The following is a 27,973-nucleotide window of genomic DNA, read 5'->3' on the forward strand; positions in this document are numbered from 1 at the left end:
TTTATTTTACGTAAAATAATGTTCAAATGATTCATTTTACGTAAATTATTTTTCAAAAAATAAATTACAGTATATCAAGTAGACTCTGAATAAAAACTTTAAAATAGATCGCTATAGAATGATGAATAAAAGTATCTTAAAACATAAAATAAGGCTACTCGTGGTTGAGTAATACGTGATGATAAGGGGCACTAAAAGATGGGATGTACAAGAAATAGTAGGGTATGTTCAACCATTGAAGTGGAATTATAAGGAATTTACGATGGCCACCAAAGTGTATGAAAATTTGATTAAGGCAAGTAATAATTGACACAGATGATAAAGAAGCAGCCAAACTAATCAAAGGAGATGCGGAAAATGTAAGGTAGTTTGTTTGATTAAAATCCACAATTATGAGCATATATTTATAATGTATATTGTTATCATAAAATATGGATGTGAATCTCGTTCAGATCAAGTCACATTATTTAAAGAAAAAATTCAGGTCGGATCCTTTTTGAGTTAATTATTTTTTGCCTTTCATGAATGACGAATAATAATTTGTAATTGTATATGATTTGAAGTAAATTACAAAAAATATAAATAGTTATGGGTCAATTTTAATAAAAATATAATTTTAAGGACTAAATTGAACAAGCATGAAATTACAAACTGAAATTTAAATAAATTAAACAACACACATGGATGAGGGATCAAATAAAAATAATTATAAAATGTTAAGTTGATACTAATATAAAAATGGACTAAATTGAATCCATTTAAAAAGTTAGTGAACAAAAGTTTATAGGGTTTGTGAGATTATGATATAATTTAAAGAGTTTGAAATGAAGTTTATATGTGATTTATTGAATTTGAAGTAAATTATAAAAATATAAATAAGTATGGGCTAACTTTAGATAAAAATATAATTTTAAGGATTAAATTGAATAAATATGAAATTATAAGTTAAGATTTAAATAAATTAAACAACACAAAAGGATTAAATCAAAATAATTGTAAAATGTGAAGTTGAAATTAATATTAAATGGGCTGAGTTGCATTCATTTCAAAAGTTGATGAACAAAAATTCATAAGGTTTTGAATATTATAATATAATTTTAAGGGATACAATTGATTAAAAATGAAATTACAAATTATAATATAAGTAAATTAAACTTCCAACATAATCGGATGAGGGTCATGGCCATTGTAGTCTGGAGGTTCACCCATTATGACAACACAGATAGTTTGTGCAATATTCGGATCAGAATTCTCAAAGATGTCGACAGGCGAGTGCTTTGAACAGCCAAGAGGGAAGTTGTTTCAAAATGGAACCACTGTCGAGACAGATTTTTAGAGTGAATGGTTGCCAAAAAGAAGTAACATATGAGACGCATTAAAGACAGTCAATTGCTTGCGGAGCGCAAACTTAAACTTACTATGGGTGATTGGTAAGATCTTGCACAGGGTCTGGTTCAATAGTAATAGTAGGTTTGGTTGAGGGGCAACCATCAGTGCTATGGCTGTTAGAAATCAAACTTGATTTCTAAAAATTGAAAAGTCAAACAAAGTGGCTAGAAGTGCATAACTATCCACTTGGAGAATTGAAATGAAGGCAACGTTGGCAATCCATTAAGGAAGCTTCATGAATTACTTAGAAATTAAACTAATAATATTATAATATGAGTGAGCAGCAGACAAAGTTTTACACGGCAAACATGGAAAAGGAAAAGCAAACCACTACGAAAAGAAATTCAAGGCAGTAGAATGAAAGAAATCTTGAAGCTTCATGAGGCGGTTAATTTCATCTATATACATGTTAGTAGTCTATTATGAGAAAAATTAATGAGAAGGAATATGAGAAAAGGCTTAGAAAAGTCAGAATGAGAAATAGATTAGCAAAGCTATTAGAGAATGAAAAAGATTAGCAAAGCAAGGACGAGAAATAGCTTAGAAAAGTTATGAGAGAAAAGGTAAGCTTAACAAAGCTTAGAATAACAAGGTTGTGTTTGTAAACTAGCCGGTGTTGTAATATTGAGGTAATGTCATTGTAACGTATTTTGTTTCGTATCAATAATATTTTGAGTTATATAAATTACAAAGAGCCCACCTACACTTCCAACAGTGGCCATATTTCCCACAAGTGAGGCAAATAAATGGAAGTGATTCGTTTTCCACAATTTTCATGCGCTCATTAATGAGAACCTTAAAGATCTGAGGTTTGTTGAGATCCAACTTGACGGCCATACACGCAAAGTGGCCTCTACTATTGGGAAATAAATGAGTACGAGTAATTTCCCTATAACCAGATTAGTGAGAAAATGAAATAAAAGTGGAAAAATAATACCCGAAATTGATAACGGAGTTCAGCCAATTTTGTCTACGTCTCCGGACTGCTGCAGATCTTTTACTCAGAGAGAAAATTTAAAGATGTTTACAAAACACTCACTACTCACAAGAAAGCTCTCTAGTATTGGGAGAAAGAAATGATTTGGGATGGTTTTGAAGCTAAATGGGCTAGGGTATTTATAGTTGAAGTTTAAGGACTAATATTGTAAATACCATAAAGTGTGCAGTGGCTAAATGTGTAATTAACCCTATTACAATTTAATTAAAAAATTGGGGCACCGAATTCGGTGCCCCTTTGTTGATTTTTAGTCATCCTCAATTGAATAAAATTCAATTGAGCCGCACTCTTTGACTTCCAACAACCTCCCACTTGAAGACTGATTTTAATTTGTCTTCACACCTCGATCAATGTAGCAGCATTTCTGGTCTTGTTACTCTAGCATGCCAACTGAAGTTGAACACAACTTCAGTTTGTCCGTTGTCACCGTCTTTGTCAACATGTCTGTCAGATTTTGAGCTCCACTAATCTTTTCAAGTTTCAAAATCCCATCTTCCAGAAGAGACCGGATAAAATGATATCTCAATTGTATATGCTTCGTCCTGGAATGAAAAGACGGATTCTTCGCTTGATGGATAGCACTTTGACTATCACAATACAAGACATTGTTTTCTTGTTTCTTGCCTAACTCTTCTAAGAAACTTTGGAGCCAAACCATCTCCTTGCTGGCTTTCGTAACAGCGACATATTCTGCTTCAGTTGTGGAGAGAGCAACTATCTTCTGTAGTTGAGAAACCCAACTCACTATGATTCCTCCTAGAGTATAGACATACCCTATAGTGCTTCTTCTAATGTCAACATTTCCGGCTAAGTCAGCATCTATATAGCCTGTCAGTATCGTATCTCCACCTTTGAAACAAAGTGCTTTATTTGTAATACCCCGCAAATATCTGAGGATCCATTTGACAGCTTCCCAGTGTACCTTGCCTGGATTATTCATGTACCTGCTAACAGCTCCTACTGCGTGAGCAATATCTGGTCTGGTACAAACCATGGCATACATCAGACTTCCAATTGCTGAGGCATACGGTACCTTCACCATGCGTGCACGTTCTTCCTCCGTCTTTGGTGATTGTTCTTTAGAGAGTCTAAAATGAACACCTAAAGGTGTACTTACTGGTTTAGCATCTTGCATGTTGAACCTGGAGAGTTATTTGTTGATGTACTCAGCCTGTGATAACATCAAAGTCCCCGAATTTGTGTCTCTTTTGATCCTCATCCCAAGAATCTGCTTTGCAGCGCCCAGATCCTTCATAGCAAACTGCTTTGACAATTCTTGCTTCAAGTTTATAATCTCTTGCATGTTTGAGCCTGCAACGAGCATGTCATCAACATACAACAATAAAATAATGAAGCTGTTGTCGAACCTCTTGATGTAGTAACAATGATCTACTTGGCATCTGGTAAAACCACTGCTACTCATGAAACTATCGAACTTCTTGTACCACTGTCTAGGAGCTTGTTTTAAACCATACAAGCTCTTCTTTAACCTGCATACCAGGTTTTTCTTGCATGCCTCTATGAACCCTTCTGGCTGTTTCATATAGATTTCTTCCTCCAAATCACCATGAAGAAAAGCCGTCTTTACATCTAACTGCTCAAGATGTAAATTCTCTACAGCTATAATTTTCAACACCATTCTAATTGACAGTTTTACGACTGGAGAGAAAATTTCATTGTAGTCAATACCTTTTTTTGCTGAAAACCTTTGACAACAAATCTTGCTTTGTAGCGTTTGCTCCTATCGTGCTCTTCTTTGATCCTGTAAATCCACTTGTTGTGGAGCGCTTTCTTTCCTGGTGGTAATTCAGCTAATTCCCACGTTTGATTTGACATAAGCGAGTCCATCTCATCATTCATGGAAGACTCTCACTTGACTGAATCCTCCACATGCATTGCTTCATAATAGCACTCTGGTTCACCATTGTCAGTCAGTAACAAATAGTACAAAGAAGGCGAATAACATTGGGTTGGTTTAGGAATTCTGGAGGAGCGTCTCAGTTCTAGTGTGCGTGGTTCTTCTTGAACTACTTCAGGATTGATCTGAACATCATTTCTAGAAATCTCCTCGAACTCAACAAATTCCTTTGTTTCAGCTTCGGTATTGGAGCTACTTGATTCTACAGTTGACTTGTCTTTGTACATCACATTCTCATTAAAAATGACATCTCTGCTTCTGATGATCTTTCGATTTTCGTAGTCCCAAAATCGGTAACCGAACTCATCACCACCATAACCAACAAAGACGCATTTGTTGGACTTGACATCAAGTTTACTTCTTTCAGCAGAATCTATGTGTACATAAGAAATACAACCAAACACTCTTAAGTGTGAAAGATTTATTTCTTTCTTGCTCCAAACTTCCTCTGGTATTCTGCCATCCAAAGGAACTGAGGGCCCACGGTTGATCAGGTAAGCTGCAGTGTTGATAGCTTCAGCCCATAGAAATTTGGGCAGTCTGGCATGTATCCTCATGCTTCTGGCACGTTCATTCAGAGTTTTGTTCATGCGCTCTGCTACGCCATTCTGCTGCGGTGTCATGGGAACTGTTGTCTCCATCTTTATCCCATTGTTTGTGTAGAAATCTCTGAATCTTCTATTTTTGTACTCTCCTCCATTATCAGACCTCAACCGCTTGACTTTCAAACCAGTCTCATTTTCCACAATGGCTTTCCATTTTCTGAAAGTATCAAAGACTTCTGATTTCTTCTTCAGAAAATAAACCCACACATTCCTCGTAGAATCATCGATGAAGGTGACATAATATAATGAGCCTGCCAGAGATGGAACTGGAGATGGTCCCCATACATCAGTATGAACCAACTCTAACTTTTCAGTCTTGGGTGTTTTGCCAATCTTTGTAAAACTCACTTTCCTTTGTTTACCAAAGATGTAATCCTCGCATAGTCCGACATCTACATTCTTTAGATCCGGCAACTTCCCTTTTGACAAAAGTGTCTTCATCCCTTTCTCGCTCATATGGCCAAGCCTTTGGTGCCATAGGTTTGATTTTCCATCAGCATCTGCAGCTGTAATGATATTCTCTAAATTTGAGGTTACATAGAGAGTACCAGCTTCTTACCACGAGCAATGACGAGTGCTCCTTTGGTAATCTTTCATTCACAACCTGAAAAGGTTGTACTATAACCTTCCCATCAAGCTGTCCTACATAAATCAAATTTCTTTTGAGGCCAGGAATATGTCTCACTCCTTTCAGCTTCCAAGTGGTCTGGTTTGGCATCTTTAGTCGGATGTCTCCTTTTCTGACGATCTTCAAGGTTTCATCATCAGCTAGATGAACCTTCCCAAAATCACCACTGACATAGTTCTCCATGATTTCTTGGCATGGGGTGAAGTCCCTGAATCCAAGATCCATGATTCAATCGGACTGTTGACGCTTAGAATCATGGCATCACCTGTCTCTTCTGTCATGTTGGCAGATTCCTGTGTGTCGGTATCTTTCTTCAATGCTCGGCAGTCTCTTTTAAAGTAACCCTTCTTGCCACAATTATAACAGGTAAAATCTTTTTTTCCTATTCTTGATTTTCCCCTTTTGGATTTGGATCTGCCACGATTTGAATTTCTTTCTGAAGTTCTCCCTCTGGACTCCGTGTGCAAGACTGAGGAGGTTGATGCTTCACCCGATTCTCTCCGTCGAATTTCTTCACTCAATACCAGATCTCGTACATCATCGAATTTTAATTTTTTGTTTCCCGACGAGCTGTTGACTGCTGTAACAGTAGCATTCCAACTTTCTGGTAGAGATGATAAGAGAATTAAAGCTCGAACTTCATCATCGAATTCAATTTCTACTGAACTCAACTGGGTTGTGATTGTGTTGAGTTCATTTAGGTGTTGAGCCACTGATGGCCCTTCTGCCATCCGCAAATTGAATAATCACCTCATCAAATGAACTTTGTTTGAGGCCGATGGCTTCTCATACATACTGAAGAGAGCCGCCATAAGAACCGTCGTGGTCTTTTCCTTTGCTATGTTGAAAGCAACATTGCGGGGTAACGTCAGTCGGATAACTCCGAGGGCTTGTCTGTCGAGAAGAGCCCAGTCTTCATTCTTCATGCCCTCTGGTTGCTTTCCTGAGAGAGGTTGATATAGATTTCTCTGGTACAGAAAATATTTAATCTGTATCTTCCAAAAGCCAAAGTCCGCACCATCGAACTTCTCAAATTTTCACATTCCCTTCGTCTGCAGCCATCGTTCCCACTTAAATCTGGCTTTGTTTGGATCGTTTCTGACAATTCTTACGAACCACCGTGTATTAGAACACCTCCGTCGACAAATTTGTATCGCCGACAAAATTTTTACTATTCACGAAATTCACTATTCACATGAATAGTAATGAATAGTAACCTCGCAAAAAATTAACAAAATTCACAACCAAAAGCTCTGATACCAGTTGTTGGGAAATAAACCGAGTACGAGTAATTTCCCTATAACCAGATTAGTGAGAAAGCGAAATAAAAGCGGAAAAATAATACCTGAATTGATAACGGAGTTCAACCAATTTTGTCTACGTCTTCGGACTGCTGCAGATCTTTTACTAAGAGAGAAAATTTAAAGATGTTTACAAAACACTCACTACTCACAAGAAAACTCTCTAGTATTGGGAGAAATAAATGATTTGGGATGATTTTGAAGCTAAATGGGCTAGGGTATTTATAGTTGAAGCTTAATGACTAATCTTGTAAATATCCTAAAATATGCAGTGACTAAATGTGTAATTAACCCTAATACAATTTAATTAAAAATTCGGTGCCCCTTGTTGTTCAATTGAGCCGCACTCTATGACTTCCAGCATCTACAACCGTTTTCCATTTGATAGTTAATGCGAATTATTGAACTAATACATTCCCCAATTCAATAATAAGGCTTCTCATATAAAGAGTTACAAGCAGACCAAGTAATCGGATCCATACTATACCTTGGTTGGGTACGATTGCAATGGAGAAAAATATATGTCTAAGGTTATACAGTTAGATATTTGACCGAAGAAAATCCATGGGCCTTCAGCAAGAATTTTCAAAAGTCAGAGTGAAATCGGAGTGTTACAAGGAATTATCATTTTCAATGTCTATAAGTTTGATCAATTGAGATGGCTTCTAGATGTCAAAAATCTTATTGTGGCGGGTTGTGAATCCAATCCTACGACCAAGGAGCTTGACCACACAACAGTTTGATCCAGGGTTTTCTAAGCTAAATCTGAACTTTCTCAAAGAAATTAATAGAGATCATATCATCTATCAATCCTCTCGAAACATCGCCCTCAATTAACTCAATTTCAGCATCGTCCAGGATATCTTCATCACTCGACACGACATACACATCATCTCCAAGAAGTTTTTCTTTGTAGGAAGGCATAGTGGACGGAGCAGATGGAATATATTCAACATTTCCCATGGTGACATCCATTGCATCAAGAGTTGTTCCACCCGCATCGGGTGGATCATCGTTAAGACAACGGGGTTTCTGGGTGGACCTATTGTCTGAATCATAGGTGGGGGCAACGCTTAGACCGGCAGGGTCATGGGAAATCGGAGAGAATGATAGTGGACTTTTAAAACAATTTTAAGGGCGGTGAATATTAAATTAAATAGTATATCAATTAAAATTATATACAATTGATAAAATATTAAAACTACTATTAATTGTATTTAATTCTTTAATTTTGTACATATCAAATATTAAATTACTCCCTTTGTAGGTAGACATAAATTTACCCAATGCCGAAATTAATAGTAACTCAGATTTTTTTTTACCCTAACATCACCATCATTGGAAGGATTGCAAAATAGTTGGGGACAATAATTAAAATTAATGTGTTGTACAATAAAAGCATTATTCTAATTGCAAACAAATGATTTAAGCCAACACTATGTTATTATAATTGCTTCTAAGTTTTACTTTTAAGGTTTAAATATATGAAAGGTGTCTAATCTATGCATGTTTTTATAGTTTAGTGCCTAATATTTATTTCGTTCCAGTTTGGTGTCTAACGTTTCATTCTGTGGCACAATATGGGTCCAACTGTGATGAACAATTAAGTTTGGCCATTAACTCATTAAAAATACCATGTGACATATTTTTTAATATTAAAAAATTATTTTGTTTCAGTTTGGTGCTTAACGTTTATTTCGTTCCAGTTTGGTGTCTAACGTTTCTTTCTCTCTCTTCTCCTTCTCCTTCTCCTTCTCCTTCTCGACCCAAGAACTCTAAATTGAATTTAAGAACCCTAAATTAAATTCAAGAACCCACTATTCTTCCTCTTCTTCCTTTGTCCCACTCCTTTGATCTTAACCCAACACAATGACGACCCAACACTCAAAACCATGCACGATCTCTCCTGAATTTCTTCTTCTTCATATGAGTTCTTACCATCGAAGCTATTCTTCAGTTTTTTAACATTGTTGCAGAGAAATAAGGAAATGAAACCAAAGAAAAATGAGTTGGTAATCTTCAATCTTGTCATTAACAACTATTTCAAACTCATCCTAATTCTCACATAATTAATTCATTCCACTTATTATCAACCCTTAGAATCCCACCAATGAAATTAACAAACAAATGAAGAAGAAATGGAAAGAAGGGATAATACTGAGAAACAAAAACACCAATTCCGAACCAAAAGAACAAGGCAAGAGCCGCCCCAAACGGGTGGGTTCTTGAGTGTGGAGTGGAACAAAGGAAGAAGAGAAAGAAAAATGGGTTCTTGAATTCAATTTAGGGTTCTTAGATGGAGAAGGAGAAGGAAAAGGAGAAGAGAGGGAAAGAAACGTTAGACATGAAACTGGAATGAAAAAATTTCTTATTTTCAGAAATTATTTTTAATATTAAAAAGTATGACAGGTGACTTTTTTTAATGGGTTAACGATCAAACTTAACGGTCCACCATGGTTGGACCCATTTTGAGTCACGGAATGAAATATTAGGCATCAAATTAAAACGAAATAAACGTTAGACACTAAACTGAAAAAACGAGCATAAGTTAAGCACCTTTTGTAATTTAAGCATACTTTTAAATGTCCATTCAAAGAAGTGATTAGTCCTAATAAAGAATAATCTTGGAAGCAATATTTTATAAGTAAATCCAACGCATTACAGTCAGCTGATTAATCTTTATTCGTTCAAACAACAAATGGTGGCGTCTCCTTGAAAATGTCACGCTGCCAATTAGACCCAATTTTCTTGTTGAAGGATACGGTTGATCTTTTCATCAATCACCAAAAAGTCCTTTTTTGTCCTGCTCTCATTTTTTTAAAATTGAAAAAAAGTTTCATGGGCATTTCATAATTTGAAGGTCTCTTACGGAAGCTATTCACAATCTAATGTTGGGGCAGCCTACTATCTTATCTCCCCCTTATCCCATTACATATGAGAATAAGGGACAGTCATTTTTTTCTATTTGGTATTGTATATATTTTTGTTTTTTATTTTATTTTTGACGAAATTAAAGGTGAACTGTTATATTTTTAGAAAATCACATTTTTATTGTGATATCTCGTCATTAAATTTGATTGTTGATTTAACAAAAATATAATGCAATAAAACATAATAATTTGTCTCTAAATTTACACATTCTATCAAATACCTACCAATCAATAGTGCAAATAACATATAATAATGGTCAATTTCTTAGTCATTGACATGGACATAAGTTTGACTCGTTGACAAACAAATCACGATAAGAGATAAAACAACTGAAAGATCACTGACAATTGCAAATCAGAGTCACCATCGTAAAAAAATTATCTTCGAATGAAAATTGCATATCCAAATCCAATGTGAGAGTCCAAAATAGAGAAGATCAATAGGATAACAAATATTCATCATCTTGATAAGTCAAGATGACTTCAAAAGACAGAAAAATGTGTGATAAGAGTAGAGAAAATCACATTATTAAGACAAAGTTATTAAAACTATAAAATAAGGAAAAAGTAAAAAGTTAATATAAGAAAATATAAAAAAAAATCGATGAATTGATCAAAATTAATATTATTGTCGATAAAATAAATAAAAAAATTACAAGCGACAATAAAAAAAACTAAGGCATCTAAATATATAATATATATAATCTTAAATTACGAATAAAATAAAATTTTACAAAATTATACCTTGCACTTTAAGATGAAGTACACAAATAATCCATGATTATAGTGATATTTTTTTTAGTTTTAGACTATTAAAAATTATAAAATGATTCCGATTATATGATGATGTTTTGTTGAGTCCCGACTATTAAAAGTGATAAAATGGTTATTCGACTATTCATATTTTCCAAACTCATTACTTTTAGTTAAAAATTGATGACAATTTAAATTATATGTTATCATACTGACTGAGATATAATTAAATTTTATCTTAAAATCTTAAACGACTATCATATCCCAATTAATATGTTAACGTTAAACTCAGATCATCGTCAATTTTTTAATAAAAAATAAAAAATTTAGAACATATAAATGTGAGTGATCGTATTATAACTTTTAATAGTATAAAAATTTAATAAACCAATGTTTTATAATTAAAAACTATTTTATAACCGTTAATAGTGGAAATAGTTAATAAAACACTCCCTTATAATTTAGGGAAAATTTGAATATTTTAGCCTAAATTATATTCTAAAACTAAATACATTAAGATTATGTACCGTCAAACGGACGCAGGTCGTTCAAGGTATTACGAAGCCAGAGACAAGGACTCTTTCTTGCTTTCAATCCTTCATCTTCAAAGTCTTTCCTCACCTGCTCCATTCAAACCTAAACCCACTTTTTTAACATTAAAAATGAATCAGGTGACTTCATGACCATTAAAGTAAACAACCCAGTAATTAACATACTTTGCTTCCTTTAGTTTTTTCTCGGCAACCAACCAAACCCCTCTTAAATCTAAAAAATTTTCCAGGGAAAAAAAGGCTGGAAATTGGTTACTCATGGACAGGTTAGTGAAAGCAGATGTTAATGGAATCGAATTAGCGTTCATTAGAGGTCAAAAGATATCCAAAACTTTCACTTTAACAAATCTTATGCACACCATGTCCGTTGCCGTTTCTTTATCCACAAAAAACCCATCTTTCTTCTCTTTCAACAAGCCATTCTCCATCATCCCTCCCCTTTCATCTTCATCCTACACTCTCCTCTCCCAGCCGTCCAATCAACCTCCTTTGACTGACCCTCCCGATGCCATCACCGTCAAAACCTCCATGGTTCCTTTGGGGAAAGCCAATCACGATGATCTCTGCCGTCGGTTTTCCAAGCCCGGACCCCACATATTCAAGGACGCCACTTTGCCGATCACCTTCCTGGGTCCTCAAGTGATCGAGCATCTCATTTCCGGTAATACCACAATTTCAGATATCGATCTCTGCTTGAACAACGCAATTTCTGGGTGTTCTGGGAATCAGCTCACTGTGTTACTCAAATCCGCTGCGGTTTCAGGGAAAACCTATCTGGTCCGTACGTTAATCGATAATGGTGGAGATGTAAATCATAAGGACTCTAATGGAAGATCCTTGATCTCCCTAGCTGTTGAAGCCGGGTATCTTGATGTTGTCAATGTCTTGATTTCCTCTGGTTGTGAAATTGATAACTCAATCGACCACGTTTTTCACTATGCAGCAGCAATCAACAGTGTGGATTTGATGGATGTCTTGTTTCGAGCTTATGAAAACACTGATTTGATCGAATCAGTCGATTTTCACGGCAGAACCCCAATCCACATATCTGCAATCCACGGACACACCCAAGTGATTCGATTTTGTTTATCAGTAGGTGCAAGCCCTGATGTTTTAGATATCAACAAATGCACCCCACTTCATTTAGCTGCCAAGGGAGGTCATTTAGACACCGTGGAATGCTTGTTAGACGCATCAAATTACACCAAATACGCATTGAACAAAGAAGGGAGGACCCCTTTCGCACTCGCCTTCGGAAACGACTGTTCGAATGTGTATGATTCGTTGCAATTAAGTGATGCTTTGAACCGTGCAGCGAGGGTTGGGGATGTGAATGGGATAAAGAGTTGCATTGGTAAAGGGGCGAATGTGAATGGGAAGGACCAGAATGGGTGGAGGCCTCTACATAGGGCGGCATTCAAAGGCAAACTCGAGAGTGTTCGGACTTTGCTCGGATACGGTAGCGAGGTTAACGTTGTCGATGACAATGGGTATACACCGTTGCATTGTGCGTTGGAGGCAGGGCATGTTGAAGTTGCTTTGTTGTTGATCGGACACGGTGCTTATGCTAAATTTGAAGAGTCTCAAAGGTATAGGGATGAGGGTTGGTTTGAAATCCGATGGTTGTAAGAATCATCGTTGTTATCAGAGTTGTATTGTTCAGCCTTTGCGTAATGACGAGAAGGAATGATCTTGATTGAGAATTTGCGTTTTTTTATTTGTTTTTTCATATTTTGAAGTTGTGCAATTCTGTAAATTTTTACTGTGATATGGGATTAACCGATGGCGTTACTGCCATATAGGGTAACATTAACTGTCTATATATCGCTCAATGGTAAAAAACACTGGAGTAAAACAAATGAGCCAAAATAACCAGTAAGAATTTGTTCTATCGGCTCTCTTTATATCGCACAATGGTAAAAGCTGCTATATAGTTATCCTTTGAAGAACTAATAAATAAACTGTACGTATATTTTACTTACTGGTTAAAGGAAGAATCTACCTTCTCAAGTAAACATTGGACTCCAGTATCATATCTTCGTATGTTACAGTCCTCAACATTTTTATGCCATGTTCATATATATGCAAGTGAGCTGCGATCGTGGCCGAGTTGAGGGTGACCGCGAGTTGGTGTTGGTGGTTTTTGGATATTCAGCTCCTGTGGTGCAATATAAACATGATAAAATACCGATGTAGATGCAGTGAACAAGTGCGCCTTATTCTGTGGTGTATATAAAGTTACCTGCATCCATTTGTCGTCTGCAACCCGTTCTGGTGATGTTTCTGGGGACCGAAAAGGTAGTAACAAGGGATGGATCAACTTTGGGACTATAAACAATCCTCTACCGGCCACTAATAGAGCTTTGGCATTGTTCACGGTACCTGGATGAATATACTAGATTAGGCAGCAAAAAGATAAGCCTGCACTAGAATGTGGCTCAATGTGGTTTACGTACCGCAATAATTAGCTGCAGAGAAAAGATTAATTAATTGACCCTGAGCAAATCGTTCGAACCCATCCATTACACATTCAAGAGCCCTTATAATAAGTTGTAGATTGTTTTTCTTACAGAAGTCCGTCACACGATCAGGCTGCACATGGCAACATAAATCATTCTAGGTTCATATGCATAAAAGTTCAATCACCTTAGTGCTCACAACTATAATATGGATTATGCGAGAATAAGAATGCGATAGCTCTGAAACAATAAGCATTTAATGAAATAATGTTAAAAAAAAGGAAAAGACTGTATCCATCGAGTAAATTCAAACTATTGAACCTTGGTGCCAATCATTATCAGCTCCTATATCTATCAAATTTAAGTACTGGTAACAATTTTACACACAAAGCAATAACATTCATGCCCCAAAAGTGACTAGACCTGAACCTCGAGCATTAGGTCTCAAACCTTCTACACTATCATTTTCTGTTGGATCAGACCTGAACGGGCAAATGAAAGTTGGGATTAATCTGCAGAAAGAATTATATATATTAGAGTAAGGAGTTGAAAAAATGCATACCATAATAGGTCCATTAAAATAATGGATCCTGAATCCATTGTTATTGGCCGCTCAAGTTTCTCTATCTGTTCAACCGAATTTATAGATCTTCCTATGCCGCCATGCATACAGATAATTTTCTTAACGATAAGAGCAGATAATGGAAGATAGTTGAATAGTTGATTGAACCGTGTCCATGCCCAGATACCATCATTCTCCCCCTACAGATAGATGATAATAAGCACATTTTCTTGTTAAGATAAATAATCAATTGACATATGAATGCTCATTCAGACCATTCTCTCAATGCATTCAATACGAAAACCAAAGAGTGCATTTATGTCAGTAGCCTCATGGTTTCCACGAATCAAGTGAACATTTTCAGGGTATTCAATCTGCACAATAATAACAAACAAGATAACTAATTCAAAAAGAAACAACACTAGTCACATTCATAGTTAAACTAAGGCTCATTTGATCCCGGAGCTTGCCTTAAGAGCAAGAAGCAATGTTATTGTTTCCAAGCTGTGTTGTCCTGGATCAACATAGTCTCCTAAAAATAGATAATCAATGTACCTAAAAAACAAATGCAATTGAATATGAAATTTTGGAGAAAAATAGCAAGCAAAACTTATGATAAAGTAGGAAGAAAAGTCATATGCCTAAAGTTTCAAATATGACTGGGAGTAATCTAACTTGCACCAGCAGCGTAACTACCAAACTTACGTAATGTCTCCGGCAGTTGAAGGAAATCCATATTCATCGAATAGCCGCATTAAATCACCAAACTGTCCGTGAAGGTCACCAAAGACTTTTATAGGAGCTTTCAACTGAAGCACTGTGGGTTATTGCATAAAAATCTGTTCAGCAGCATAACAAAGCTCACCCACTTCATATGAATCCAAGAAAAACCTCCTATTAGTGGGGGTTTTCCAGTTTCGAAGCTGAAGCTATGTAGAAACAACCTGAAAAATAAATATAACATTAAACTATAATAAATTTTTAAATAGAAAACAAATAAATTCATTTAATGCTTGCCTTTTTATGCAAGCCTCGAGGGGACCTCTGTCTAGCAAACTTTCTGGTAGGATAGGAAAAGTAATTATTAGAGGGAATCATCCGTCTACTCTCATTCTCGAATTGATCCAAGGATAGCTGCCTAACCATCCCACCCAGGTCCCTTACAGCCTCTTTAGCAACTACAACCTGAAGTACGAATATTGTGGCTGCACGCCTAGACAGCTATTCAGACATGTTTGCAATATACATACAGCTCCAGAATGAAGGCGAACACCAGCCTCGTTACTACTAGCATCTGAATTTGTTTCGGCGGCAGGTGCATTGCCATCAGACATATGTTTCCTCTGGAGTAACAGCAGATGCAGCCTGCGCAGCTTGCCAGACAGCATTTGCTGCCTCAGCAGAAGCCTCCCTCAGTTTCTCCATCGAATTTTTTTCTATGCTATAAGATAAAGATTGACCGTCAATCAGTAGTCCCATAGGTGGTGTGTATATACTCATATGAATGTGTCATGGTTGGAGAAAAAGAGGGACGAGGAACATCGAAGAACAATTGGGAAATGAGGATCGAGGGTTAGGGATTGAAGACAGGGATTGGGAATTAAATCACGTGAGGTGCACGAGGAAATTTACCATAGCAGTGGAGCAGGCTAGGCAAAGTAAATGTTTGAAGGAGCAGCACAAAACCAAAGGTTCAGTACCTGAAGAAGAAAGGAAAGAGAAGAATAATTATGTTATTTAGTTGTTATATTGCAAGGACAGTTGGCATGAAATGTATGGCAAATGTAACTAAATAAATTACCTGCCTTGGTTGTAAAAATCCCTTATGCAATGAATGAATGATTGATTTCTTCTCTCAATTCTCTCATTCTTTTCTTAAACCTCGTTCTATTTCTTCTATTCCATAACAAATTGGTATCAGAGCCTCCATTCCTGGCTTTTGATATCTGTTATGCCAAAGAAAAATTACACAATGACACAAAATCCAGAACTTTCTGCACTACAGAAACAAATAGAGGATTTGACGCTTTTGGTAAAGAACGCAGCAGACGACACTAATCCACCAAAGTGGTGGAAGGGGCAAGACAATCGAATCAGCTCATTGGAAGTCCGGATGAATACATATCAAGGTTATGTTGAACAAATTTTGGGTATACTGATTAGAAAGGACGGACAGGAACCAGAAAGCCCCGACAGTCAGCAAGTGAAGACTCTTGAACCTTCAAAACCTGATGGTAAGCAACCAGCGGCTGTGACAATAATTAATGAAAAATCAGGCTTTACCAGATGAACCACCTCAGAAGCCGAAAGCAGATTTGCAGTTGGGTGACGGCAGTGGAACAAAAATATCACAAGGAGCCCTTGTTGATGAACGACGAGGGTCATTTGGGAGTCTCGGATCAGTGACACCAAGACTTCGAATAGAATTACCTATATTTGAAGGGACAAAACCAAAGGGATGGATCCAAAAGTGCATCAAATTCTTTCATTTTTATGGAGTTACTGCTGAAGAACGAGCGGCGCTGGCTGCAATGCATAATAGAGGTAAGGCTGAAACTTGGTTTGATGATTATATTTTGCAAAAACATCGGGTCTTATGGCATGAATTTGAAGTTGATATATGTCATAGATTTAACGATACAACTTTTTCGAAAATTATAGAGGAATTTAGTAAGTTGTTGCAAAAATGTTCTGTTGACGAGTACCAAGATAAGTTTGAAGAACTTAAGCCCTATATTCTGATTCAAAGTCCTATATTGCAAGAGGAATTCTTAGTGTCAATTTTTGTTAGTGGTTTAAAGGAGGGTCTCGAAATGGGTTCCACTCAACCTTTGGCAATAATAGTTGCTAATGGAGAGAAAGTCTTCAGTTCAACAAAATCGAATCAAGTATCTTGGACAATACAAGGATTCCATTTTAATCATGACTTTCGAATCCTTCGACTTGGTGGGAGTGATAGGGTGCTTGGTGTCGATTAGATGAAGCAATTTAGTCCAGTTCTTATGGACTGTAAAGACATGACTTCGAGCTTTCAAAAGGATGGCAAACTGATGATTATACAAGGTCAGACTACGATGGGTAATTGGAAATCGATACCAGGAAACAGAATGCAAAAAATGACAGCAAAGGTTTCTTCTTTAATGGACGAATTTTATGTACTCGATATGGACCCTGTTGCTTCAATAGTTTCCAGTGAATTAGAGCCTTTATTACAAGAGTTTGACAATATCTTTGATGAGTCTACGGGTCTGCCTCCTATCAAGGCTCATGACCATCCAATTACTCTCATACCAGGCTCCCTTCTAATCAATTTACGACCCTATCACTTCACGCATCATCAGAAAAATGAGGTGGAAAAACAGATCACTCAGATGTTGACTTCCTCTATAATTCAAGCAAGCAAAAGTCCGTTTGCTTCTCCCTATTTGCTAGTTAAGAAGAAAATTGGTTCTTGGCGCTTTTGTGTTGATTACAGACAACTAAACAACCAGACGATCAAGAATAAATTCCCAATTCCAGTTGTTGAGGACCTTTTTGATGAATTACATGGGGCAAATTTTTTTTCCAAAATAGACTTACGCTCGAGCAATTGGAAAATCTGTATCCAACCACAAGACACCCATAAGACAGCGTTTCGGACTCGTCACGGCCACTTCAAGTTTAAGGACATGCTAAAGGTTTTGGTGCTCTATATAATCGAAGCTTTCATTCCAGCAACTATGATCGCTGTCCTGTATTATTTTGATCACAGTGTAGCTTCGCAACTAGCTCAGTAGAAGGAATTCAACTTGAGGAAACCATTTTCTTTCCATTATGACTTACTTCTTGGATTTTTGACGATATTATGTGGTCTTATTGGCATCCCTCCGGAAAATGGTGTCATTCATCAGTCTCCTACGCATACTAAAAGCTTGGTTGCATTGAAGCATCAATTGCTTCGTAACAGAATAGTAGCGACAGCCCGCAAATGTATGCATAATAATACAAGCTTAGGACAAGTGTACGACAGCATGCGAGAAGCTTATCAACAAATGCAGAGTCCACTGGTTTACCAAGAACCTGCTGCTAGGGGATTAAATGAACTGAAAGCATCAACGATTCAAATGGCTTCAAGCATGGGAAATATTGATGCCTCTGTTGAAGAGACAGTATTTAACGTTGAGAAGGAAATTGATGATATGCTTCCTATCGAGGTAAAAGAACAGCGGCTAAGTAACTTGGTTCAAGCTATAATGGTTGGAGGGTGCGTTGCAGCAATGCTTTTCATAAAAACGGATCACGAGCCACTAAAATATTTGTTGGAACAAAATGGTGTTCACTGTCCAAATTCAAATGGATTGAGACATTTGAGATCTAATTCAATTGGTGGATCTTTTCTTGCCTTCCCCACTGCACTTGATTCTAACGCAATCAATGGCCGTTCAGATACTAGGCTGCTGAAGGGTACCACAGGTTTGCAGGAAGGGAACAATACTTTGCCAGAGGTTATTAATGAAAGAGAATCTGGATCTTTCGGAGAGAGCAAAAATAGTAAGAAATGCAGAAATTCTGCATCAGTAGCTAATGGTGGTCAAGCTGAGGCTGATTGGATTGAGCAGTATGAGCCTGGAGTCTACATAACTCTTGTAGCATTGCAGGATGGAACTAGGGATTTTAAATGTGTGCGGTTCAACCGGTGAAGATTTGGAGAGCACTAAGCAGAATCTTGGTGGTCAGAAAACCGCGAGAAGGTTGTGGACAGGTACTGGGATTGGGAGCTTACAAATGAAACTCAACCTATTTGGAATATGTTTACTCATCTAAAGAAATATATAGGGTATAAGTTTGGGTATATTGAGCTGCCAATTCATGACACATGCCTAGCTATGTGGTTTCTACGTCTTTATTCTATTGGTCTTCGAGTCGGGCAACTTGTTACATTGAAACGGAGAAATGAGAGGCCAAACGATATAGGGAAGAGTAAAGTTTCACAAAACAATGATGAAGTGTTGTATGAAGTGAATGTGAATTCCGATAAACCACCTACTCTGCTATGGTGTTTAGAATTCACAGTGCATAAAGTCCCATTTATGTTGCAGAATAGAATTAAACAACATGCTGACAAAAATCGAAGTGAACGACAGTTTCAAATTGGAGAAGAAGTATACCTAAAATTGCAACCCTACAGGCAGATGTCCATCGCCCTGCGAAAGAACTTGAAGTTAGCAACGAAATTTTATGGGCCTTATCGAATTCTGGAAAAAAATAGGAATAGTAGCCTATCGATTAGACTTACTAGATTCCTCTCAATTGCATCCAGTATTCCATGTGAGCCTCTTGAAGAAGTTCATCGACGATTCATCCTCTGCTGTCACCGATCCTCCTACAGTTGATGATGAAGGGTTATTACAAATCAAAACCTTAAAGATTATGGGAAGAAGGATTGTAAACAAAAACAACAAACCTGTGATTCAACTTTTGGTTCGCTGGGAGAATCTCGTTGAAGAGAATGACATTTGGGAGGATTATTTGACACTCAAGGGACAGTTTACTGCGTTCGATCCTTGGCGACAAGGCTCGTCTCGAGGGGTGGGTATTGTCATGGTTGGAGAAGAAGAGGGACGAGGAACCATCGAAGAACAATTGGGAAATGAGGATCGAGGGTTAGGGATTGAAGACAGGGATTGGGAATTAAATCACGTGAGGTGCACGAGGAAATTTACCATAGCAGTGGAGCAGGCCAGGCAAAGTAAATGTCTGAAGGAGCAGCCCAAAACCAAAGGTTCAGTACCTGAAGAAGAAAGGAAAGAGAAGAATAATTCTGTTATTTAGTTTTTATATAGCAAGGACAGCTGGCATGAAATGTATGGCAAATGTAACTAAATAAATTACCTGCCTTGGTTGTAAAAATCCCTTATGCAATGAATGAATGACTGATTTCTTCTCTCAATTCTCTCATTCTTTTCTTAAACCTCGTTCTATTTCTTCTATTCCATAACAGAATGAGAGAGAGAGAGAGAGAGAGAGCTTCAAGTCACACCTCATGCCCCCAGACGAAGAGAACTCTGGGATACCATCTGAAGCTATTGTTGGCAACAAACTTAAATTAGGTTGATTAAACCTAGGGCTGGTTAAATTTGAGGCTCTCTCAGAGGTTAATATAGGAGAATTGATGTCAGACTGGAATGGTGAATTTTATGCCACTAGGAAATCATCTAAGAGCATGAAAATAAAATAATTTATTATGCAATTAATCATAGCTCAAAAATGAAAAAAAAAGTGAACACAAAAGGTTAAGATAAACAATTCAAAGTTGTTATCAATCACTGTCCAAAGCAAGGCAAATGCAGAGATGTCATACAGCTGCGAGAGTACATGTGCATATTGGATACACAAATTTCTAATGCAGACAAGCATGAGTTTGCATTGGCTCGAGAGAAGTGAAATGCCGTACCATCATTGCCGTTACAATGACAAGATATCTCTGAACAAGCAAATCCATAACATGGCCATAGCGAGGTCCAGGACCCTGCCCTTGCATCACCACTCTAGCCAAAAAAACCCACCAAAACGATTAAGAGAAGTCAGATTATAATGAAACATCAATTTACAATTAGAAATTTTAAAAAAGCCACACAGCTGATCCTCACCTATGCCACTTAAACTTATCATTGGTCAGATCAAGCACATGCAGATCATCAGTAGAATGTCCTGCTGGACCTATACCACCCTAGCCAACAGAAGCAAACAACTATTTAGAAAGACCAATCAAAAAAAAAACTGATATAAAAGTAGCTATCTTTAGCGACCCATAGAAAACACCACATTCATAACCTCAGCATCAATAATGGGCAGCATTAGTCCATCCAAAGTGGGTTTCGGGAGCCTCGGAAAATCACCCCTAATAGCATAGTCTTGCGCATTACAACTCAAACTAGAAAATAATTCTTTATAAAACTCAATTGCCATTGATTGAAGTATCAATTGATCGGTGCACCATGATCTGTCATATGTCTTGAGAGCCAACACCGAATTGCAATGTCGCCGACTCATCACATAAGAAAGGTAAAACTTAGTATTACGATCGCCATGTAAAGTTCATTGGCAAAGAGATTTCTGGATCCACAGACTTTCTTCTTGGCTTAAAACATCTGTTAAATAAGATTTCAGCTTGCTTTGGAGGTCCACAAGAAAATCTGAGCGAGATCTATCCAAAGCTCTTTCAATTCCTCAGATGCGTGTCAACAATTCTTTTTTCGACGACCAATATGACCAAACACACTAACATTACAGCTCATGACATGCGTTGTAAAGGTCTCTAAGCTGTGAATTATATCACCATTTACATCCCAAGAATTCAGTAACAACGCTTCAAAATTTGGATGATCTTGCCATGCTGCTAAAAACCTGAAAGGTCTGTTAATGTGATTATTAGCATGAGACTTCATATTGACAAGCAATGGGCAATGATCGGATCCCAATCTTCCAAGATGTGTTACATATGTGTTTGGAAAATAAGACAACCAATCTTCATTAAATAAGAATCGATCAAGGCATTGATAAAGAGTACACCTGCACCAAGTAAAATTCGATTCAGAAAAAGGAACTTCAACCAGACCACGATCAAAAATAAATTCATTGAAAAGTCTACTCCCTCCTCCACCAGTTACTGATCCACCTTTACGTTCATCTGGCTTTAATATTGTGTTGAAATCACCGCCCAAAAGCCATGGAAAGCCAGTGCCTGGGTCTAGTTTCTGAAGGGCATCCCGAAGAAATTTACGCTTTGTAGCATTTGGGTTTGCATAAATTGAAGTGAAGAAAAACCAATGAGAGGAAGAATCCAACCTGAGTCAACCATGAATGAATTGATTAGACACCTTTTTAATATCCACAATCAGATCATCTGACCAGAGAAGCAAAATTCCTCCACTAAATCCCTTTGCTTCAATCCGAAAGGAATTCGAAAAATCAAATCTTTGAATGACCTTGTCCGCAATAGTACTACTAACTCTTGTCTCCATAAGTGCAATAAGTTGTGGCTAATGTAATCTAATAAAATCTTTAAAATATCATACAAAAGTAGGGATAGCTGCGCCCTGACAGTTCCCAAAAAGAGCTTTAAACATAAAACTAAATCAAAGAGTAAGTGTCCATAAAACTTACTGAACAGGCTGTTGGTTCTCTTTGTCGAGAACCTCATCATTTCCTAAATCCATATCAGATTCTTTAGTCAACTCTTGGGTATATTCAGATGGTTTCCCCTGGGTCTAGAGATTCAGCTGACTCGTTACAGCCAACACCCACATTAATGAATTTTTTTTTAAAGTGTTTGTACCCTTTCAGATAATATTAGTCGTGGGGGAGCTCGAAATTCAGGACGTTTTTTCACTTTCAATCCTTTACGATTTGTCTCTACCAACACTTACTTTGAGTTGCCGAATTATGATCTCCCATTTGTCCTCCTTTTCATGCTCAAACCTTCTCATTCCTCTCTAATAACAAGTGTTGAGTGATGGCCAGATGATACCGAGGTTTTATGAACTTCAACCGTTAGAACTTGCCCTTCTTTCCACGCCATGACATCATTGGTACTCACCTCATTAGCAGTATTAACCACTTTGTCTGAACCATTCTTCTTTCTTGCAGCCGAGTCAGATTTCTTTCGATTAACCATACTTGTAACTTGCACATCAACATGTCCCTGAGGTTCTTCAGCGCCGTGATCTAACTCATCCCTACAATTTAGCCCCTCGTCCTCCTCTTGTAGGACATTAAATCTCGATCCATTCTCAGATCCATTCGATGCACCTCCTCGTCTACTTTCAGTCAAGGGCTTCTTCATACGTCCACGTCTTTTTTCAGCTATCATCCATGGTCTAAACCTTGCTTCAGCCGGTAATGATTCAACTACACTATTTGCAACCGGTTGATTTACTGATTCTTGAACAAAATCTTTCCCACATCCCAATTCTAAATGGCCATAACAACCACATTTATAACATACATTATGTAGGCCTTCGTACTCGAGTCATTGCACAAATCCACCAATCCCAATGCATGGCACAAGAGGTTTATTTAAATCTACCATAACGGTCAATCGTGCAAATTTGCCACGTTCACCCGCTACCGTATTAAAGTCCACTCGAACAACCTTTCCAATAACATTAGCAATTCGCCTGAAAAGAGATTTAAAGTAATATCGCAATGATAATACTGGTAAACGTACCCATACCATTACCTGTGATGGGTGCAATTCTGATATAGAGAAGGAACGACTCCATGGTTGGACCATTAGGTAACTACCGTAGATAGTCCATGGCCCTTCAGTAAGAGCATGAATGTAATCATAGTCCGAAGCAAATTTCACAGCAAAATAATCATTCTCAAAATCAATGACTTGGAATTCTCCTTGCGGCTGCCATAACGCACTAATCCGATTCAACAAAGCTTTATAGCCAGTCGGGTGTCCCAGCAAACGGATAATTAATGTTTTCCTCATACTATCTGTCTGCAAATTGAATTTTCGGGAATGGTCCACTGTTTTCACAATGACATCTTCATCGTTGACCACAATCTCTGCTTGTAGTGAATTTTTTTGAATCTATGGGATTATTTGTACCACTTGAAACAGAAGAGCAGCTGGCATACGACTGCTTGCCCACAGTAGATTCATTCATATCCAAATTCTGATTATCAACCGAGTTGTCTCTACCATTCGAAATACTGATTCCTTCAGATTGTGCATTTTTCACACGTTTCACTGCCCTCTGATCATCAGATGTCAAAGGGGAGCCAGATCTTTCAAGCACGGGATAAATATAATGTCAGGCAACTGAATCACTGGATCCAATCCTATGCTCGGGAGAATGTCCTCCAGGAGGGGATCCGGAAGTAGTCTTCCGACGGGGCTTCTCCATCGAAGCAATGTCGTTCACTCTCATTAGGGTTTCCATCTCCAACGACGATATAGTAGTATAAATTTAGTTTTTTACGGGAACTTTTATTAGTATCGAATTTGAGATACATGAGGACGAAGCAGGCATGAGTACGGACAAACCTAAGCAGAGCCTTGAAACTCACAAATTAAAGAGCAGATGTATCCACATTTGAGATGGAGATTCAGGGGACCGAACCCTGTACCTCTCGCATGCAAATCAACTGCTTAACCATTTGAGCTGCATTCCCATTCATTTTAATCTTTAAGAGAATATTGTTGTTCATTATCTATCAGATTGAAAATCTAAATTTTGATAATCATCAACTACACAATTCTGCTTACCTTAAAACAGCAGGCATCGAAGGCAAATGCTAGATAAATCTAAGCTTAACTGGAAGAATGAAAAGCTATTGCAAAATGAAAGGAGAATAGAATATGAAAACCTTGTTTTGTATTATTGGTTTGATGGTATGGACAAGAATATAGCATTTCAATTCGCACGACATATATGCTATATTTGACAAAAGCAAAAACCACCCAAAATCAATATTATGCTGGATCAAGCCCATGTTCACGAAACAACCCAGCGACAACAAACTCTCCCTCTCTCAGACGACCCTAAAAAAAGAAAGAAAATCGTCTAAAATTCTTGTGAAGCCGAGCCAATATCGCTCTTTCCCTTACCACTCTTCTTCGGCAACAGATTCTGGTGAATGTTGGGTAAAACGCCACCGTTAGCAATCGTAACAGTCCCCAAAAGTTTGCTCAACTCTTCATCATTCCTCACGGCCAGTTGGATGTGCCTCGGAACAATACGGTTCTTCTTGTTATCCCTAGCCGCGTTTCCAGCGAGTTCAAGAACCTGAAACCACAAGGTTTTTTTTATTACCCAAACGGTCGAATATCCGCCTATTTGCATTCATTTAGGCCCTAATGCAAATTACGATCAAAAGGGAATGTTAAAAGTACAGGGTTAAAAAAGAAGAAGGGCGCGGACCTCAGCGGCAAGGTACTCAAGGACGGCGGAGAGGTAGACGGGGGCACCGGCACCAACGCGATCAGCGTATTTTCCGGCTTTAAGGAAGCGGGCGATACGGCCAACGGGGAACTGGAGGCCGGCTTTCTGAGATCGGGAAACGGCTTTGGAGGATTTGGGCTTGCCTCTGCCTCCCTTCGTTGATCCTGGAGAGCTCATCTTCGTTTAAAACCCTAGATTATTTGTATTGGGAATGATTTGGGATTGTGGAGAATTCGGCTTTAGCGATTCTTTGTAACGATGTGATCAATTGGATAAAGAGGCGTAAAAAGGTTCGTTTATAAAGCGAGTGGCAATCTGGCTTGCGAGTTTTCATTGGTTCAGTGAGGGTAGCCACAGATTGCCGACGTGGAAATTACAATAATTGATCTTTTATTGCCTTTTGATCTCTATTTTAATGCTTCTAAGCGGCTGAATATTCAATTTTAATTTTACATAATTGATACTCCAATATTTTTATAATGTTATTTTTTATTTAATTATTAATATTAATCAATTAATCGATAAGGAGAAGTATTATACTTTTAAACTAAACATTAATATTCAATTTAAGATAGAATAATATAAGTATCTTTAGTTACCTAACTTTTTTTTTATTTTATAGAATTTGACCAATTTATAGATTTCACAAAGATTTATTTTTATGATATTATTTCAGTTCTTTCAATATTTTTAAAAGAAACTCAAATATTTTATAATAAATTAATATACAAATTTATTCTTAATTAAAATTTTAATTATGTAACTAAATTAATTTTTTTTATTATTCATCATAACTTTAACTAAATAATAATAATGTTATTAATTTGAATCTATTATAATATTATATAAAAATAAATTATGTTAAACTAAAATTGAAGGATTAAATTTTAAGGTAAACTACTTCAAATATCATTGACCTTTAAGTTCGGGTTCAAAAATGTCATTGATGTTTTAATTTTGTCAATTTTATCACTGAAATTTATGTTTAATTGCAATTATGTCACCCCATCGTTAATCCTTAACGACTAACATGTCATCTCTTTACCGTGATAGTGATGACATATAAGGTTTCATTTAAGCCATTTAATCCAAGTAGGATACTTGTTGCCATTTTAACAATAGTTTATTTGATATAAAATCCTAATTTGTGACCCTAACCCTAAATCACAAATTCATTTTCCTCATTCTCTTTTCTTCTCTTCTCTTCTCATCAACGACAAAAATAAAAAATCACAAGGAAAAGTTCGACAGTGGAATGGAGCAACCCATTGCATATCCAGTTTGTGGGTGGATATCTGGCTCAACTGAGGACATCATGGTCCAATGATAATCCCAGAAGAAGATTTTTTGCTATAAAAATTATAGGAGTTTGATTCAACTTGCTTGTCAATTTTTCTGCTGGTTTGATCCTCCAATGACTCCACGCAAGCATTGTTCTTGTTGGATTGTTGAAAAAAAAATCAAAGCAAATGAAATTGCAAGAAGGAATGAGAGAATTACTTAGATTGTTATTTTTGTTTTTATGGTTTGTATTGGTATGGTACCTAAACCATTGGTGTTACAACAATGGTGATGAAATTTTAGGCTGGATTTTGTTGATTGTACTTTTGGTTTGTAATGAGACAAAAATTTGAGGGGTGAAATTTTGATGATTAATGAGTTAGATTTGGTTTAAGGTTTATATGACTTTGTAAGATATTTTGTGAATGATATAATGGATGTAAAATGTCACCCTTTGAATTACATGAAATTGAAAAATTCATATATATATTTTTACTTGAAATGTATTTAAAGTATGCTTATAATGGATGTAAAATGACACCATGACAATCAATAATATAAGATAACATGAATGGTAAAAAAAATAAATGTCATTCAATTAGAGTTGTGGTTGATAATAAACACATGTGTACAAAACATAGAGTGCACATAAACACTTAACTTGAAACAATAACAACCTATAAAACCCACAAAAGTATAAAACAAAAACATCAAAATCAATAAACACATATGTTCCAACGATCATAGTTCATCAACTTAAGTATACAACCCAAAATATCAAGCAAAATATCTAAGCTCTGAAATAGTATCAACCTGCACCATCCTTGATTGTATTGTAAAATCATAGGGACTATCTTCTTAGAAAGTCTAGGTTATAGTGCTTAGCTGCCTTAAATACAGGTTGACAATGATATCTTCTTGTAAGGCAAGCATCCATCTAATTGTCACTACATTTTCTACTTGCTGGTTGATTGGATAAGATGAGTGGCCTAAAGAAGCAACAAAGACAAATAGACTAGCTTGTGATGATAGTGCTTGTGATGTTGTATCCCTTGATGATGTTGTGGTTGTTGATGTAATTATTCTCCTAACATGTATTCATATGTGTACCAAAATGGGAAACATAATTATGATATAAGGTTAAAAAAGAAAAACAAATATATACTTGTAGTTTTGTCTTATTGTGTCTAAATTCAACCCTTTTTTAGTTGTTTGTTGTGTTAAAATTAGGTCATCTAGGTGGTGTGTTGCCTCAAACTATCCCTTTACAATTCCTTTGGTTGTGTCATTGTTGATCGCACTTGGAGCAGTACATTGTCAGACATTTCTTGGTAATTGTAGCATGGGACTTTGATGTTTCATATGCTTCATTTCACCTATTTTTCTTAGGCCTTCCCGATAGCCTTCTAATTATTGGTGCTATAACTGATCACAAGTAGTGTGTGTTAGCCATTAATTAGGCCCTCTCATGGGTTCAATTAAATGGCTATAAATCTTTTAGTGAGTCGTTATAAAATAATATTTGTGAATATAAGCTTTAGACATCTGATTATTGAACACTATTACATAAACAACATGTATACATGTGATTCTATCAATGAAAGAAATAAAAGTGTTTAAATTAATAAAGTAAATGAGAATGAAATTGGAACATAAAATGTC

At 36.7% G+C, this 27,973-nt stretch overlaps 2 protein-coding genes and 1 pseudogene across 2 annotated transcripts; 1 reads left to right on the forward strand and 2 right to left on the reverse strand.

Annotated features, from left to right (window-relative positions):
• The first annotated feature begins 11,251 nt into the window (after positions 1-11,251).
• LOC120182842 (protein VAPYRIN-LIKE-like) lies at positions 11,252-12,743 on the forward strand. The gene has a single exon (XM_039187698.1). It carries the CDS (start codon positions 11,331-11,333, stop codon positions 12,699-12,701), a length of 1,371 nt encoding a protein of 456 aa, XP_039043629.1. The 5' UTR covers positions 11,252-11,330; the 3' UTR covers positions 12,702-12,743.
• A 1,173-nt stretch (positions 12,744-13,916) lies between these two features.
• Positions 13,917-20,297, reverse strand: LOC120183077 (annotated as a pseudogene).
• Positions 20,298-24,443: 4,146 nt separating this feature from the next.
• On the reverse strand, positions 24,444-25,303 carry LOC120182780 (histone H2AX-like). The gene is made up of 2 exons (XM_039187649.1): positions 25,010-25,303; positions 24,444-24,874 (listed from the first exon to the last, which is right to left on the reverse strand). Exons 1-2 carry the CDS (start codon positions 25,205-25,207, stop codon positions 24,653-24,655), a joined length of 420 nt encoding a protein of 139 aa, XP_039043580.1. The 5' UTR covers positions 25,208-25,303; the 3' UTR covers positions 24,444-24,652.
• Between the last annotated feature and the right edge of the window lie 2,670 nt (positions 25,304-27,973).

The sequence above is a fragment of the Hibiscus syriacus genome, unplaced genomic scaffold (assembly GCF_006381635.1).
Source record: "Hibiscus syriacus cultivar Baekdansim isolate YM2019G1 unplaced genomic scaffold, ASM638163v2 tig00112738_pilon, whole genome shotgun sequence".
Classification (NCBI taxonomy): domain Eukaryota; kingdom Viridiplantae; phylum Streptophyta; class Magnoliopsida; order Malvales; family Malvaceae; genus Hibiscus; species Hibiscus syriacus.

Coding starts and splice junctions, on each gene's coding strand:
- LOC120182842 (XM_039187698.1), top strand. CDS start 11,331: ATGGACAGGTTAGTGAAAGCAGATGTTAATGGAATCGAATTAGCGTTC.
- LOC120182780 (XM_039187649.1), bottom strand. CDS start 25,207: ATGAGCTCTCCAGGATCAACGAAGGGAGGCAGAGGCAAGCCCAAATCC. Junction 24,875..25,009: donor TTGAGTACCTTGCCGCTGAG/GTCCGCGCCCTT, acceptor TTGTGGTTTCAG/GTTCTTGAACTCGCTGGAAA.